Genomic DNA, 18305 nt, shown 5'->3' on the forward strand with positions numbered 1-18305 from the left:
GCTAAATGCAGGGATAGATGACACGGGCTTGGCAGGCAGAGCTACCTTGGCGAGTCCTGTAATCGTTTGATGGGTGAAGAAATCGGCAACTGTAAGTTCCCAGCCAAGTCTTCGAAGTCTGTTCACTACCTTAATTGCCATGATGGAATCACCACCAAGCATAAAAAAGTTGTCGCTGCGGCCTATCATATTAGCTGGAATATTAAGTTGATCCATCAACAACTGATGCAGAACACGCTCCATAGCTGTCATGTCGTCTTTATCCCCAGATATGGAAGGGACAAAGGACCGTAAATCTGGAATACTCATCTCAGTTGTAATATTCCGGAGGGCTGCGCGATCCACCTTCCCGGTAGGAAGGATCGGAATATGTGTCAGGGGAAAGTATAGGGAGGGAACCATAAATCGCGGCAGTTGGTTGGTAAGCCACTGGTGTAGCAATGCAAACGAGGCTCGCCGGGCCATGTCGATTTTGTTTCCAATACCCAACGATGGTACAGGATCGCACCGGCCATTCCCTGTAACGAACAGCGCAAGTACAGGACTGCTTTGGTCGGGCTTCAAAATCTCCGCGACAGCCACCGTTCCCGGGCAACATGCTTCAGCACAGTGCTCAATTTCATGCAGCTCAACCCGTTGTCCGTGAATTTTGACTTGAGCATCTTTCCTTCCACAATATCGGAGCGACCCATCATTCACATTGTACCGTACCAAGTCCCCTGTTCTATAAAACCTGGCATCGGACGGGATCTGGAACTGGCTCGCCCAGCGTGGGCCGGTGATGAAGCTTTCATCAGACGGACGATTAATGTAGCCCCGTCCAACAACAGGACCGCCAATGACCAGCTCCCCTATGGCCCCCAGCGGAAATAATTGATTGTAGTTATCTGGATTAACGACCCAGCACGTGCCACTGTAGGAATGTCCAATATTCAGCGGGTCTTTCTCATCAGGGCTTGGTTGCACAGTAGCCACAATGCTGCATTCCGTGGGCCCATAGGCAATCATTAGCTGCTTTGTATGGCTCCATTTGGCCAAGTCAGTAGGCTGTATTGGCTCTCCCCCGAGGACTACTGTCTGCACAAGAGGTATTTCGTCCGGGTGCAACAGTCGAGCCACAGTGGAGTCAGCTCCATCCAGTTTACCTGCAACTCCCGAATAGTGGCCAGCAGACTTTGTAATCTTTGCGCCTCCGACGGAACGCACACACAACCCCCAGCAATCAAGGTAGAGAGAATTTCCTGGATACTGATATCGAACCCATAGGAGGCGAATTGCAGTACACGGGATGTCGTCTTCAGATTCTGGGCCACGCTATTCGCACGCGCGCTAGCGCAGAAAGACCCATGTTCGATTACCACACCTTTAGGTTTGCCAGTCGAGCCAGATGTGAACGCCACGTAGGCGGCGTTATGTGGTGTAGCAAGGCAGTCGATGGTGCCAGTCACGGAGGAACACCTGGCTGCGTCGGGGAGTACCATGACCGTTTTGTTTAATTGCTCACTCAATGAGCGCTGTTCTGGGGAGGTCAGGATTACTGGCGGCTTTACGTCTTGGCAGATTGCCTGTATGCGTGCCAGTGGATACGATGGGTCCAAGAGCGTGAACGCTGCCCCAGCCCTCAGTACCGCCAAAATAGCCACAGCGGTCCATAGTGACTTCTCAAAGCAGAGCGCCACGACAAGCTCTGGGCCTACTTGTAGCGCTACAAGCTTTTGTGCCACTATTTCCGATAAGTGGTCCAGGTCTCCATACGTAACTGAGCCATCCCATGCGGAGACTGCCTGCGCCAGTGGCTGTTGTCGGGATTGCTGCAAAATTAATGCATGAATGCAATATAGGATTTCTGTTTGTAGGCCGGGTGTATTCCACTTCCGGATCTTCTCGGTAGCACCAGAGCCTAGGAGAGATATCTCGCTGGCGCGTGTTGTCTGATCACCAATAACTGACATTAGAATATTCAAGAAGGAATCCAGCACGGTGCTTGAGAATGAAGTGGAGACAAGGAATGTCGACAACGTCAGAGAATTCACATATGGGTCGTATTCACAGATAATCGGTAGAGCCCCATCCTATTTAGCCATCAACACCAGAGTCCAACACATCGATGGACAGGGACACCAACCGAGAGAGATTTTACGTACTGCTGTGCTGCATCTCCAGTGCGACCCGATTTACTCTGAGCTCGGATCCACAGGCAGGTGTTGAAATTGTAATTGGTATCGCGTATGTTGCACCATGGGCGTGCATCCGAGCGCTCAACTTGGTTTATCAGAGGCTCATCGTTGTCGGGTAAAACTGACCACTGCTCAATTTGTGCGACTAGGTTAGTTGATGCTTTGCTACCAGGCACTCTATACGCTTCCTCAATGCTTCCAAACACCAGCTTGTGCTTGCCAGTGTACCTAGCAAGTATGATACACCACGATATCTTGGTGAGACGAACTAGGAGAGGCCACTGTTCCGGCTCGTGCCAGTGTTCAGGCAAGATGGCCGAGACCACGCTCGTGTTTTCCTGCTGCGTCTTTTCTCCTTGAACTGAGAGGACGCATTCTACGTCGTCGGATAGCATTGTGCACAATCCACCTTTTTGGTTCTTCTTCAGGGTAGCTAGTAGAACAGGTCTCATCGGCCTTTACACGACAACATGTTGCAACCGTAAATAAGCCGACAATTTCTGTCTTTCATCACCAGTGCAAGAGCGTTAATGGCCCGCGGGCCTAGACTCAACACAGAGAAGCAGCCAATTTCGTAGATAATCTGACCCAGAAGGGATGAGAGTCACATTGACCTCCTTGCCTCGACTTCCTTGACTTTTAGGGCAGAAAACAAGGAACTGACAGCTGTTAATGAGCACACCAAGGAAGGCATAAGCATGCCGCGAGGGCTTGACACCCCCAGCATCCTGAATGGTGGAAGGGTGAAACAGTACTCCGTGAGGTAATAAACATCAATCAATCAAAATGAAACGGACCACGCCATCCTGGTACTGGTCAGCGTCAGCCAGGTTTCTGCTGCCGACAATAGTAAAGACAGTGAGCTTCTGGCGATGTAAGGGTCACTTCTGTATGTGATGTGTTCTGTGGCACCTGCGACCGTTCCGAGACAAACTCCTGCCCCCAAATCCCGGTCGCTCCTCAGGCGGATGATAGTTCCCAAGTTCAGGGGATCCAGATCTGCTATCAGTGCTGGCCACAGTCTAGATTAGAGGAACCAGTTGTGGGATTGGACAAAATGGAGAATTTCATGAACCTAGGGCTCTCTGGTATTGCTGAGCTCACCATGCAACACCCGTCTGCTTTAACTGTGGGGATAGCGCTGCTTCTGCTCTGCGGCGTAGCAGTTATAACCGACTATCTTGACCTATGGACAAAGCGAAAGGCACTCCAGGGCATTGTGATCGTTGGGGAGGGAAGCTACTGGCACCGCCGCTTCAATCGACCCCCGATAGCCCGGGACTTTAACGGAGTTTTGCAGCAAGCGTTTGACATGGTGAGTTTGAAAACTAGGGATCCAACTATTCCCAGCCTAACAGCGAGCAGTACACTAAGGAAGAGCAGCCGTGGGCGATGCCATTCTTTCGAAGTTACATCGTCGTGTTGCCGCCGAAAGCGTTAAAAGATTACCAACGGAAGACTCCAGAACATTTCAGCTTTTTGGATTCTGTAAATCATGTATGGGCCCTTAATTTCAACCTTATTTCCCTCAGAAACTTCCCGCTGACTACATGAATTGCTTGCAGGCATTTGGTTTGGAATCAACGTGTCCGATGACAAGGGATCACGTCGAAGCGGTGCAGGTATCCGTGTCAAAGAACAACAGCCTTGGTAAGCCTCCCATACGCGCAATGTACCAGGCACGGGAATTGAACCAAGATATCTCCCGTCACTAGGCTCGATGCATAAGGCCATCATTCTCGCTATCGACAAGGCCCTCGAGGCCGCTTTCCAGGATGAGAAAGACAAGGGTTTGACGCCATCCAAATTTCTTGCACTGTCCCCATACTGAGTTGCAGGCACAGAGTGGCATTCCTTCGTTGCATACGAATTCATTTGGCCCATGATGATTGGAATTGCGACATCGTACATCATTGGTCCAGAATTTGGACGTGATCCTGTATATGTTCAACGTTGCGTTGACTTCTGTGGTCAAGCGAGTGGGTTTCGTGACCTTCGTGGCATGTACCCAGAAGCATTTCGTCCGCTTCTCTGGCAGTTCTCGCGGTGCGGGCGACGTTTGCAGTCCACTATCGCGAGCAGCAAGAAACAGTTGATGCCCGAAATTCGCCAGCGGATCGCGTGCGCGCGGGCTGGAAAGCTCCCTCAAAGCGATGATCACACTTTGATTGATGCAACCATTGCAATCAAGATGAAAAATGGAGGGATTGGGCGGGCAGTTGCGCTGGCAACTGAAGAAAAGAAGGTTAGTGTCCTCGCTGGAGATTGTTTGCTGAGTGCCCTTGAGATCGCATTCCCTATCGCCGCATATGTTATCGGGATGATAAACTATGCCGTTGCCGACCCTGCATATGCAGATGTGCTGCGGAGCGAGATTCGCTCCGCGCTGCATTCCACAGGGGGCGAATGGCCCATGGACGTCCTGGATCGGATGCCCCGGCTAGAAAGCTTTGCCCGAGAAACCGTTCGGTGTGATACAACTTCGGTGTGTAAGTATATATGATCCAGTACCATTCCCAGGTTGTCGTCTGGTTTTCTCACCAACTGCAAATCTGGCTTTAGTTACGGCGACGCGCCGCCTCCAGCAGCCAGTCCATCTTGACAGTATTGGTCGGACTTTGGATCGCGGTAGTTTCGTCGCCATGCCCGCGCAGTGGTTCCACCAGGACCCTAACATCTATGCTAATCCCGATCGCTTCGACCCATGTCGATTCTATGACCATAATACCCGCCGTTGTCATCCCCGTGCGGCGACGGCTGACCCGAACTTCTTGCCCTTCGGCTATGGGGCTGAAATGTGTCCTGGACGAGGATTAGGTATGCGCCAGGCACAGCTTGCCTTTGCTAAGATCCTTATTGCCTTTGATTTGGATTCGTATCCTGTGCGTGGTGTGAAGGTCCAAAATAGAACAGTAGGTGCCGCGGTAACTCTTGACCGGGAGTTAAAATTACAGTGGAGGAGACGTAGCATCAGTTGATCGACATATTGCTGGCGGGATGTATCTTTTTACCAGTCGCAGGGAAGATGAAATCTTATTCTACAATCAGCCAGGTGGGAAGGCCATAGATAACGAGCGAACTCTCGGCTTCAGCTGTCTCTCTCCAGAAATCATCTGTGCGTGTTCAATGACGTGTAATCCCAGAATGCTCAGAGCCGGAAGACATCCACATCTGGCCCCGTTAGCAGCGCAATTCTTGAATGCCACCGGTTCAAAGACCTCTCCGCACCAACCAGTTCGTTTCATACTAGCTGTGGCTCGTTATGACACAACCATTCAGCCCATTGCATTATTCACTCATGGAATGAAATAAACATTACCCAATAGAATGGATTCGCAGCAGCTCATTCCGACGCTGACAGAGTGTAGAAGATATGGCAGAGGAACTCATCATCACGATATGTTTACGCGTGCTCATACAGTTGATGGTGGAGACGGGTCGGTTCGGAATAATTAAAATCCTCCGCAATGCCTTAGGCGTCTGCCTTCCTATTTCGACCCCTTGATTGCTTTGTCAACATCGCCAAGAGGTTCAAGGGATTCGAACTGAACATTTAACCTCAAGACAAGGTACCGGTAACCGCCCGAGGACTTACTAGGCAACCAGGTGATACCAATCGGGTTTCTTATTGGGTGTCATACGGAGAATGCAGAACCGGTAGTCATCGAGGCCGGTCGGCTTGGCTTACACATGGTGATCAAATATATTCCTCTTGTTATCTTATTCCACGAGTCCAGAGATTCAGCCCATGAGGCGCAACACTTCAATAAGGATTCCACGCCTGAGGTAAGACATTGCGGACATGATGATAAGTAAACCCGACAGCTAACTTAACGTCTACAAGGCGCTAGCGATGCGAACCTTGGCGTGGATTGTCTACAACCCCCAGTTGAGTGGCAGAATGCTCGTGCACTCAGGCGAGGTATGAATCATCTTTCCTACCACTGCCTTGGTCATAAGAAATTGATTTCAAGCCGTGATTGTAGCCATGGTTGGTGCATTTTACCGTCCAGAAACATTTGTTATCCGATCTCATCTTCCGAGATTGCCATATGACGCCTTACAGGTTCACGCTGAACATGAGGACCAGTCATGTCGGAGACGTCCCAATAAGTCCAGCAAAGCGACCCACTCTCAGACTATGCGGGTCGATATGGTCTCCAGCTGATTTCCGCTTTCTGAACGACCGGGCTAAGGCATTTTCCACCACAGCACCGTATGGTTCGTTGCATCCGTGGAGCCATGAGGGACCAACCGATATTAACGGGCCTCGTCCGACTGGATACGTCGAATAGAAGCCGGTTCCATTCTCACTCGCGGAAAGCGTTTATGGAGCGTGATGAAGACCCAGGGGTACCTTCCCCTTTCGCATGGCCATTCGAGCACGATCATGTCTAAATGACGCGGACGGACAAATTTCTCGACTTCAAGAGCCCCCTTCGGCTCAAACTCGATGCCGACCTTAGTCCGTAGAGATTAAAACTGGGGGCGGTCTTCGGTTTCGCGGGCGAACCACGTCAGGACGTCCGACAGTTGTCGAACTACAGAAACTCAAAACATGACCTGCAGGATGTCAAGGGAAGCCTACCTCATGCCGTTCCAAGTCCAAACCCCACTCACGTGGCCCGCTCGATATGATCGGGAAGCTGTGCGTCAGGCATTTACTGGGAAACGGGGCCGGTCCACATTGTACGAACCAGTCCCGGGCCTTTATCACCGTAGGGGGAGGGCAACCCAGGCGATATTAGATACGTCGAGCATGGCGCCGATCCGAATTAACATGATGGGGATAATAACCGGCCCCCATGGCCCTACGCCGCCGAATGGGGATACTTTTCCGTCGCCTGCATTCTCTGTGATCATCGAGACAGTCCTTTTAATCTGCAGGGCCAAGAAGAGAACAGGCCTTGCACTGGATAGCGAGTCCGAGAGCCTGCTGCATCAGGGTGTTGATCCGAACCTACGAGGACAGGACCAAAATGCCCGAAACCCCCTGGAATTAATTTTGACAGTTGACGTAGCTGCCACGTGAACCAAAGCCGTTTGATGTCTCATGGATTTCTGTATGGGGCAGATCGGCGGTCTACAGAGAGAGCTCTAGATACTAGATGGTAGATAGGTCCAACACAGTATTATCGTACGTCAAAGATAATCAGCCTTTTTTTTTTCTTCTTTTCTTTTTAAATCTCGATCGCTCAGCTGGATAGATCTCTATGTAACCATATAATTAATTTTGGAAGTTGTTTCCTCCGATCCCAATGCCCTTACCGTTGAGCACAGACTGACCTGTGGTGAGATATATATATATTACTACTACATAGGTGGGGAGAGATGATCATCTCCTATAGGGATATTACGCTGTGGTCTACCTTCCTCACCGTCGATTTAACCGATCTCACGGCAGCACAGGGCCTTTAGATCAGGCACAGACCTACTACCAGTGCCTTTCGACTGTTGACAACGACCGTTTGCAGCTGGAAATTTGCCACGAGTCCCCGGAATGGGATTCCATGAAGGGCAACAAGCCGCAACCGAAAGGATTTGGGGACGATTAGTCAACCTGAGGTGTCGGCCGGGGCACGTGATACCCGACGAAGAAGGCCAAGAGACAAAAGGAAAAAAGAAGCAAAAACAAGAAAAACCAAAGCAAAAACCAAGCAAAAAAAAGCATCCCCAAGAAAAAAAACCAAGACCCCCAAGAGTACCAAGCAAAAGAGAAACCAAACCGAAGAAAAAACTCTGCCGGCCAGGGAAAAACGCTCGTGATGACGGGGCTGTCATTGGCCGTCGGGCACACCGCGCGGGCAGAATTTTCGCCTAGTCTGACATTAGGGTTACATTAATTTGCTACGACGATCCACCCCAATGCAGTCGGTGGAGCAGAACATTGGCAAATATTGGCAAATAGGCTTGTTCCTCGGCCAAGAAGGCTTAGTAGGAAACGCAGGTCTTCCGACTCCCGAGGCGTAACACGACCAAGAGGGAAGGTGTCGTAATTTCGCAAGGCTCAGCCAACATCCCCCGGAGCCGGGAAAGAGGGTGTAGATTCACGGGGTCTGGGGTTTACCCATATAATAAAGGAAGATTATAGCATGTGAATGATGTAGGTGGCTGATGTCGCCCCCAACTGTTACAATCAAGTCCGAAGAAGCGGAGAAAAAGAGGATTTGGCACATTCCACCCTGTCTCGCTCCCCATGCACGGCGCCCCTTCGGCGTGGCAACCTGACCGTCGGTCGTCCCGTGTAGGGCTCGGAGGCACACACACACACACACACAGAGGAAGGGAAACGTAAGAAGAAAGGGAAGACACAAAGGATACTGGAGAAGGATAGATACTACGCAGTCCTAGGATTGGCCGCATCTCGTACTCCATAAGAATGGGTCGCCTTTCGATGCAGGAGCCATGGATGTCAGGCGGAAAAGGCGCACGACGACTGGAGACAGCAAACGCAAAAAAGAAAAAAATTCATACCCTGACCCACGAAAACCGCCGAATTTGCCCGTGGAAGGATGGTCGGGTATGATTCCTGTTGAAGCAACAGCATAGATGATCCTCCGCCGCTTACGGCACAGCTCCACCCGTGTCCAGAGGGTTGAACCAACCGGGGTCTGACTCTGACCACAGAAGGTAGCCGCGCTGAGGATAGGAAAGCAGTGAGTGGTGCCTTTCCAGCCAGGAGGCCTCACTGCGACCGGTCCGATCCGACTCTCCATGTGGACAAGCCAAGCACAGGTGGTGGAGTCAGATTCGGCCGACCTACTCTTTGCTGTCGCCCATTTCCGAGTGCGGGCGAAAATTTCAACATGGGGACCCCATCTTTCGAGGCCTCCGCATTGTCCTGATTCGGCAATCCTACTCTTACCTCTCCGCATGGCCCCTGAGCCTGGAGGGCACCGCTAAGCCTTTTGGCGAAGCCTTATTGGGTCCTTGGCCTTCTGGGCGGCTCGCGAAACATGCCCATAATGCCAGCCCATTAGCGTCATCTGCAGACTTTTTCCTCTTGGCTGATTCAACCGTCGGGCGTCCAAGGACTAGATAAATCCCGGCGATCCCCAAAATGGGCTCCAGATGATCTTCCCAGGAATGACTTTGTCCTCGTCCTGGTGCTTGTCTTGATTTCCTCCCCCTCCCCTCTCGCCTGATATACAGTCGAGACACACAGTCAACCATGTGGACAACCACCTCTGGCTTTCGGGGCCGAAAGCTCCGTCTAGCCATCACCATCACCGCCGTCCTAGGTTTTTCTCTCTTCGGTTATGATCAGGGTTTGATGTCCGGTCTTATCGCCGGTACTGAGTTCACGAAAGAGTTCCACGCGCTATACATCCCCGAAGATGCACTGGCTTCCTACAAGTCGCATGTCTCGGTGCTCCAAGGTGCGGTTACGGCTTGCTACGAACTGGGCTGTTTCTTCGGTGCCATTTTTACCATGATGTTCGGTGAACGGATTGGTCGTACCCCTTTGCTCGTGGCTGGTGGTATTATCATGGCCGTCGGTGCCATCATCTCCACTGCTTCTTTCGGTACTCACTGGGGTCTGGGCCAGTTCGTTATCGGCCGTGTGATTTCCGGTCTTGGAAACGGTATGGATACCGCTACGATTCCGGTCTGGCAATCGGAATGTTCTAAGGCTCATAACCGTGGTTTCCTCGTCTGTTTCGAAGGTGCTATTATCGCCGTCGGCACGTTCGTCGCCTACTGGATTGATTTTGGTCTCTCGTACGTGGATTCCTCGGTCCAGTGGCGGTTCCCCGTTGCCTTCCAGATCCTCTTTGCCATCTTGGTGACCGTCGGTGCTCTCATGCTGCCCGAGTCTCCTCGGTGGTTTGTTATGCGGGGATATGATAAGGAGGCTTGTGAGGTACTTGGTGCTATTAATGATCTTCCTCCGGATTCAGAGGAGGTGCTCGCCGATTTCAACCTTATGAAGGCCGATCTCGCTGCTACCGAAGGAAACAAGGCCAGCTGGAAAACGCTTTTCACCTTCGGCAAGACCCAGGAGTTCCAGCGTATGATGATCGGTTGTTCTGGACAGTTCTTCCAGCAATTTACCGGATGTAATGCCGCTATCTATTATTCTACCCTACTGTTCGAGCAGAACCTGCACTTGGAGAAGCGTCTCTCGCTGATTCTAGGTGGTGTCTTTGCTACCGTCTATGCTCTTGCTACTATCCCCTCCTTCTTTATGATTGAGAAGGTTGGTCGTCGTAAACTGTTCCTGATTGGTTTTATGGGTCAGGGTCTCAGTTTTATTATTACTATGGGTTGCCTGATCAGGGAGAATGAGCAGAACGCCAAGGGCGCTGTCGTTGGTATCTTCTTGTTCATCGTCTTTTTCGCCTTCACAACTCTCCCCTTGCCCTGGATCTACCCTCCCGAGATCAACCCGCTCCGTACCCGTACCTCAGCTGCCGCTGCTTCTACTTGCACGAACTGGATTTGCAACTTCGCCGTCGTTATGTTCACCCCAGTCTTCTCCACTGCTAGTCCCTGGGGTATTTACCTTTTCTTCGCCTTGGTCAACTTCTCCGCCATGCCTTTCGCCTGGTTCTTCTACTGTGAGACCGCTGGCCGTGCTCTGGAAGAGATTGACATCATTTTTGCCAAGGCCCATGTGGAAGGAAAATGGCCTTACCAGATTGCCGATACCATGCCCAAGCTCACCCCTCAGCAGATGTCTCAGATGGCGATCGAGCTGGGCTTGGATGTGTCGGAGCAGCCTGCCGCATTTGGAGCTGAGAAGGCTGAGCTCGCCCTCAGCAGTGGCGAGAGTCAGGAAAAACAGACTGCTAATTAGTTTCGCTGTTTTATGCAACAGATGAGCGCCGTGTACCGGCGGACCGTTGCTTTGGGAGTTCCAACCTGGAGACGGAACGCCTGAGGTCGTGGCATCATGGCCACTGCGCAGGATAGTCCGCGAGTGGTCTCCATTGTCTTACTCATACCCCCATCGTTATTATTATTTTTTATATTATTCATGCATATATGCCTATATATGTTTGTTTTCATAATGTCCATAGATTTTCACACTTGTGATACCAATACTCAATGGTCAATTCCATTTGATTGATGTGACAATCTTCCCATTCTGTAGAGCCGTCTATCTGTGCAGTAACCATGGAGTGCCAATTCCTGCATTTATCGCTAGCAATTCTGAATACAATCAGCGGTCATCTTGCTATGGATGTATGGAGTACTTTCGAGCGCTAGAAGCTAATCTCTGCGTAGCATAACCGGTAGCACCAAATGGATCAGTTGTGCCGTGCACAGAATGCTCTGTTGCGCCTGGTATTTCATTCTCAACGGCTGCGTTCTGCCCCCAACGTAAGGGCTACTCTGGATGGTTGCCTAACAAGCTTGGCTTGCGAATGTACTTAGGCCAGAACAATATATGCGGTAGTTTCATGGCCGTTCGCAGACAAACAACGTAAGATGAGGAATGCAGTTCGGTTCCCGAAACACCCAATACACCCCGGCTTATCGATTGGCATACCTGACTTTGAAGGATGGATACAGTCGTGGCCAGGAGTCGATGTATGGCTACTCGTAATGATCCTTCACAGGAAAGTGTTCCGAATGCCACCGGAGAAAGTATGTTTGATGTATTGGTGAGTGGGCTTGTAGCTGCTGGGCATGGTATCGTGGAACTCGGAGGACTATTCGAATGCAACGCTGCAGGGGTTCCTGAGTCATGGGTTGCATATTGAATCCTTACCATTTGCCGATCTCATATCGCAACTATACTACTGCCATACCCCTGCTGATCTAATTTCGTGGGGCGCATGTAGGTGAATCCATACAAAGCTGCCTCTCATATCATCCCAGTCTACTAAAGAGTTAGTTCCTACCTACCTCCTTGGCAGTGTGACGATCAAAATACCTCGCTATGGGGTATTTTCTCAAATGCCACTTGTGCCAAGTGAACTATCCAGGTAGTCATACACGTCCTAAACTTGGCGTGGACACCAACTCATTGCCTAGATTCTTCGTTAGGTAGTGTGAGGCGAGTGGTGCATTGTGATCCGATGGCTAAGGTGCAATACGGTATGGAAGCAACCGGGTTGGGCCTGTCCGTTTGGACAAGGGTGCAATGATAGTGTCCGACGGGCAAAGGTATTTAAACCATGGAGGTGTCCACAGGTTTGATTGAGGAGTATCAAATTTTACTCTTGTTCTTCTAGAAGTAAAGGAATCCATTCGTCTGACACAGAAGCGAAGAAAGCAGGTTCAAAACAGAGCAAAAGGCCCTATACCACGCAAGTCTCCCTACCGATTTCTTTTAATTCTTCCCTCCCTTTCTATGTTCACCTTTATCCAACTGTATTTCCTTGAGCTAATAGCGATTGTAATGAGGTTCTTGAGCTAACATGAGGGAGAGTTTAGGTCAAACGTAAACGTCATCCCCTCAGGCCGACAAGATGCGTCTCTCGAGCCTCGCCCTTCTTGTTACGACAACTCCCATAGCTTTGGGGTGCACTTTCGGATTCGACTTCAGCCATACCTATGGAACCTGGGGTGGGGCTAACTCAGTCAGGTGCATAGCTTTCATATTCGAGAGTGACAACCCGGATATGCATAACCAGGAGAAGGATGCTGCTGTCGAGACGGGATGCAGCGGGGGTTGCCATAACCTTGAATACAAAGGAAAAACATACGAATTCTGCTATGAAAGCGCCGCCAGCAACAGAATGAATGGAGATGCTACCATTCAACGCGTTGATGGTGGTGTTAAGGTTAATATTTGGCCGGATGGAGTGGAGAAGAAGTCTGTCTTTAGCGGCGGCGTCACCAGTATCGCTAGAAGCACGTACCACCGGTCTAACATTAAGTGCCCAAGTGCTTGATGAAAAGAATATGGGTGGTGGCCTGTATATAATAACATGTTCACTGATCTGCCCAAATGGGCCGAGGGCCGTCCTTCAGAAGGGATTCCTCCCACAATCTTGTTGATAGGTTCAAACATCATCAGTAGGAGCTTACTCAGCTTTCCACTCATATGTTCAATATATAGAGGGAGGGGACCAGTCGATTAGTTAAATACTACGAGGAGAATCGCTAGGAACTTGGCGCATGGGCTCCCGTCGATCGCTGCCTCAGGCATTAGTTAGTAGAGGATCCTTGAGAGGGTTTTCGTAGCCATGATACTTGGTGCTCTGGCGAGACTTTGCGACCATATTGGGGAATGACTCGTAAGAAATGATGGCGAGCAAATTACAGTTCTGCAAACTGAATCCACAACATTGGCCACCAGAGAGACAACGGTAATAACAGGAAGGACGCTGGGTAATTTGGGGGCACTGAAGTTATCACTACCACTGAGTCTTACCACAGATGCTCTCCTAGCCCTCCACAGATACTGATACAAATAGTACGATTAATCCTGAGTCGGGCGGTTATTTTAAGTGGGAACGATGGACGGAGGTTTGCAAATCCCGGAACTCATTCCTTCCTATGTACAAGAAGCTTTGCTCAGCTTCAATATACAATCTGACTTCGTCTTTAAGAAAGAAAGAAGGCACACATCCACTGCCGCCTTTTTCTAGAGCGTTGCCAAACTCACGATCAGGCTATGCTACGAGAACTCGCTTGGTTTCCAGATTATTCGTATATGAAAGCTGTTCTTTCTACACGTTCCTCCCAGTTTCACTCAGCGTGGCAGATACTGGCTGTGGGAAGAACCACATCGGATATGAGAGTATTGATGCGTTCACCACAAGGGATCCAACGAGTTTACCGACAAGCCTTTCTCCCACCAACGGTACATGAACGGGACCCGAGAGATAACATGTCGGACAAATTTGCTCCGAAAACAGGTGAGAGACTAGCATGTGGGGCTGTCTCTTATCTGATCATTTGATTAGATTATCTATGCCTTGCCAAGCTATCCCATTCCCTTTGGATAGTAGTGCATCGTCCAGCCTTGATTGTGGAACAGCCGAAATACGAGGACTGGGGATGCTTTTACCTAATCGCGTGCTGTAAGACCTTGGAATGCCGCTGCTGCCGTGCGAAAAGACGGGATGTCAGTCTAGAATCCTGCGTAGGCTCCTCCATATGAAGCATAACCTATCCTCAGCAACCCGCCAAAACGCCACCAGGGCATGTAAGGAACGTGCCGTTGGACCCTACGATATCCCTCGCTAATACGGCCAACACGTCTCCACTATGTATGCTACCATAACCGAGGCCTCCGGTCGTAACGTATTCCTATCAACATCATGCCATGAGAAATATACCCTGGGAGAACATGGGATACACCTCCTATGTCCCCATTCAAGATAGTTGCGCTCCTTGCCTCACAGTATCGAATGAGAGACTGACGTATAGCGTTCAGCGGTTATCGTATGTACGAGAACACATGGATAATTCATTGGGTGGAATTGTGTAGACGGTGGAGTTTTTCTTACCACCGCAATATCGGTTAGTGGAATCATTGCTGCATGATGAAGAATCTAATCACACTAACTTAGTCCCGACCCCGCACTGATGTAGAAATCAACGTCGCGTAGAATCGCAGTAACATTGGAAGGAAAGCACTGGGGCAATGGTTTCGAATCACTGCCATCAACATGACATGGTGTTCAATGTCGAGTGACGCTGTTGGCCCTAACGGGACACAGGCTGAACGGACGCTTCCGCTGGCAGACTGACAGAGACCACGGTCGAGAAAAACCGTGAAACGTGATGCTTATAGATTAAATCCGCTTGTGAAGAGGGGCATGTCTCCACTCTTTCCTCAACCTTTCCATTTAAGCCTGGCGTTCGGCAAATTCTTCTCGCACCCCTAGACTCATATGGCCAGGGCTCTGACCTCTGTTGAGATCAACTTACTTCTCCCTGCGAGACGCAGTCACGTCTGTCATTATTTGCCGAATGGACTATAGAACAGCGATGCCGTCTGGGACAGGGGTTGGGCAGAGTCCTCGGAAAGACGACGCCGTTCTCACTCAGGTTAGCAGTGTGATGGCCAGCAAGGCCTTCCTCGAGGAAGAGGGCCGCTCGGAGGAGGAGAGGCAATGTGTCATTAAAGGGGATGCTCACTTCCATCGCCTCGGTTGGAAGCGGCTTACCGTCGTCTCCATAGTCGAGGGCATCGCTCTTGGGAGCCTGGGCTTGCCTTTTGCATTCGCCACTCTGGGCATGGTTGCAGGTGTAATCATGACAATCGGTATTGGCTTCGTTGCGATGTATGCTAGCTACAACATTGGCCAGGTGAAGCTCAAGTACCCAGAGATTGCTCATTATGCGGATGTCGGACGGCTTCTGCTGGGCAATGTTGGGTCGAAGATCTTTATAGCTAGTTTCGTTTGCCTGCTGATATTCGTCGTTGGGTCGCACTGCTTGACCGGCGCCATCGCCTTCAAGACCATCACGCAAAGTGGCGTGTGCTCAGTCGTCTTTAGCATCACGTCGGCTGCCATTTTGCTGATCCTGGCTATTCCACCGGCATTTGCAGATATCGCCATACTGGGCTATATTGACTTTGCCTCGATTATTCTCGCAATCGGAGTCACGATGATTGCCACTGGGATTCAGAATGCGAACGGTTCCAGTGGGTTTGCTGCCGGCCTTGCTGCATGGTCTCCGTGGCCGAAGGAAGGCATCACTTTCGCAGAGGCTATCGTAGCGACCAACAGTATTGTATTCGCCTATTCCTTCGGCGGTTGTTTACCATCATTCATGGAAGAGATGCACACACCGGAGGACTATGTGAAGACGCTCTGGTGGCTCGGAGGGATTCAAATTGTCATCTACACTCTGACAGGCTCGCTTATCTATGCTTTCGTGGGACAAGAGGTGCAGTCCCCTGCTCTCCTGTCAGCGGGCCCTCTTCTTTCAAGGGTGGTTTTTGGTATTGCGCTTCCAGTGATCTTCATCTCGGGCTCGATCAACACCACGGTGGTCTGTCGGTATATTCACGGGAAGGTATATCGCAACTCAGTGGTCCGGTACATCAACACCCCGAGGGGCTGGATTACATGGCTTGGGCTGGTGCTGTTCGTCACCCTTCTCGCGTGGGTTATCGCTGAGGCCATCCCTGTCTTCTCTGAGCTACTATCCATCATTTCATCGCTCTTCGTTTCTGGTCTATCTTTCTATCTTCCACCCGTCATCTGGTATGTCCTGCTGAGAGAGGGCGCATGGTATGAAAAGCGCAACCTGAAGACTGCTATGTACAACGGCGTGGTGTTTATTGTTGGGATGATCGTCTTTGGCTGCGGCACGTATGCCAGTATTGCCGAGCTGGTGAGCTCCCTCCCTTTTGAATCAGCCGCTTATGGGATGCTAACGAGAACTTGTTAGGTTCATAAATTTGAGTCAAAGTCCATTAGCAAACCTTTCACGTGTTCCACTTGAAGCCTAAGCAGGGGACACTCAAAGAATTGAATATATTCGTTATGGATATGTACAGGATGGATAGGACTATTGTTGTGTTTGCATAATATCGTTAGTATTGAACTGACTCCTGTGAAGCAAGCTGTATCTTGACAACACACCTCATTACGTGAAATCCGCAGATCAGGCGGTTGAGCGGTCTTCCATCCATATAATCGGCGAGACGATGTTATTATGTATTGAAATAACTTATCCGAAGTTTTCGCGCTGTCCATATTTTGGGTTCTTTATTCTGATCATCGGGTGGTTGGTGATGAGAGTAAGCGTTAGGGCCTGGTGTTCATGACCACAGGTAGACAAAGCTGGCTATCAACATGTAGTAGCTCCTTGGCATTAACTTAGTGTCTTTTGGCTTCTACTCCGAGGGGTTCTGCGCGAGTGTATAATAAAACTTCAATAATTTCTTGCTCTATCTGATCGGTGATGGTCCGGCCTAGCTTTTTGACGACTTCACGGGAGTGGATAGGAATTTCGATTTCGCGCTCTCTTTCATCGGCAACATATGCCGAGTACCTAACGGAGACTCGGTGCATATTCTAGTACAGTGATAGTACGATCGCTTCAACAATGGACTCATCTTTAAACACATTGTCGTAGCATATATCTGGAGCGTGTTGCGCCAATGTTGTAGAGAGCTAGCGAGGATCCGTCTCCGGCGATTGAAGGAAAAAGAAAAAGAGAAACGACAAATTAATTAGGATATGCATGATCCGCTTGCCCATCCATCCATCGGTGGATTGGTGTTCGGCATGGAGAAACCACCTACGCATACTGTTGTACCATCACGGACAGTTTGGCGTTATCTAGGCCCGTTATCCTAGGCCAATGGAGAAGGAGCACCTAGGAACGTCTTGCACGACATTTAGCCTAAGTCGAACCCAACCAGATATGAATACTTAACGAGGACTGGTCGTACCATGATCAGTGAAAAGGGGGCGCTGGCCGGGTGAATTCCCAAGCGTTGGTCAAATCAAATAGCATCATTTGAAATGATAACAATTCAGGTCGGTCTCGTGAACCTGGCCTCATGGCCGACTAGGAACATCGTGGTGGAGAATTAATTTGCCAGCTTTCTTCCCAATGGCTGCAGTGGGACACAGTCGAGGGTCTGTTCTCTCTCACCCCTGGGTCGAGTCAAGGTCCAAGAGCACATGGGATAGTAGCATGGTACGACTATATGACCGCAATAAGAGCTAGCACAGATTTGCACAAGCCGATTTGAGAGCAGCCCAATGGCAGTTACGTTTAGGTAACATAAAATGCTCGGTTGAGTCCAGAGAATGACGTGACAAAGGGCGAGGATGAGAATAACTGCCGGTACGGGGGTCACCACGGTGGGTCGGACCGCCACTGATAAGCATCTAGCGTGCTGCTTGTTCGAAAAGCCAAGTTTATCCGTGGCAACACTAGGCACTACATTGGTAGGACCAGGAGATAAGCCCCCCAAGGAGCCAATGCTACAATGTACGACATCGCAGCTAAGCATGCGCCATCGTGGATATCTATCAACCCCCATTCGACCAAATCACCATATGACCACGCTAAAGGTCGTGCCCTGAACACTATATGCCTAATAGTATCCAACCAGTCGTCTCCATCTCCCTTAGATTCCTGTACCATAGTCTATCTCCATTTGCGTAGCACTATCCCCGCCGGGAGTCCGCCCACCGGCCTCTCCTTGTCTCACACGACACGTATGGGCTAAGCCTGGAGGACGCAATATAAGGA

The 18305-nt window shown here is 50.2% G+C and overlaps 4 protein-coding genes across 4 annotated transcripts; all 4 read left to right on the top strand.

The window, feature by feature from the left end:
* Positions 1-3897: 3897 nt before the first annotated feature.
* ABOM_004637 (cytochrome P450) lies at positions 3898-5155 on the top strand (the record flags this gene model as incomplete). The annotated part of the gene is made up of 3 exons (XM_022531766.1): positions 3898-3967; positions 4022-4666; positions 4740-5155. The coding sequence occupies 3 exons, from the start codon at positions 3898-3900 to the stop codon at positions 5153-5155; spliced, it is 1131 nt and encodes a 376-aa protein (XP_022390352.1).
* Positions 5156-9348: 4193 nt separating this feature from the next.
* On the top strand, positions 9349-10977 carry ABOM_004638 (putative sugar transporter; the record flags this gene model as incomplete). The annotated part of the gene is made up of 1 exon (XM_022531767.1): positions 9349-10977. The coding sequence occupies one exon, from the start codon at positions 9349-9351 to the stop codon at positions 10975-10977; it is 1629 nt and encodes a 542-aa protein (XP_022390379.1).
* Positions 10978-12598: 1621 nt separating this feature from the next.
* On the top strand, positions 12599-13024 carry ABOM_004639 (uncharacterized protein; the record flags this gene model as incomplete). The annotated part of the gene is made up of 1 exon (XM_022531768.1): positions 12599-13024. One exon carries the CDS (start codon positions 12599-12601, stop codon positions 13022-13024), a length of 426 nt encoding a protein of 141 aa, XP_022390380.1.
* A 2029-nt stretch (positions 13025-15053) lies between these two features.
* Positions 15054-16484, top strand: ABOM_004640 (putative amino acid transporter; the record flags this gene model as incomplete). The annotated part of the gene is made up of 1 exon (XM_022531769.1): positions 15054-16484. The coding sequence occupies one exon, from the start codon at positions 15054-15056 to the stop codon at positions 16482-16484; it is 1431 nt and encodes a 476-aa protein (XP_022390337.1).
* Positions 16485-18305: the final 1821 nt, after the last annotated feature.

Source organism: Aspergillus bombycis (genome assembly GCF_001792695.1).
Source record: "Aspergillus bombycis strain NRRL26010 chromosome Unknown contig00030, whole genome shotgun sequence".
NCBI classification, from domain to species: Eukaryota; Fungi; Ascomycota; class Eurotiomycetes; order Eurotiales; family Aspergillaceae; genus Aspergillus; species Aspergillus bombycis.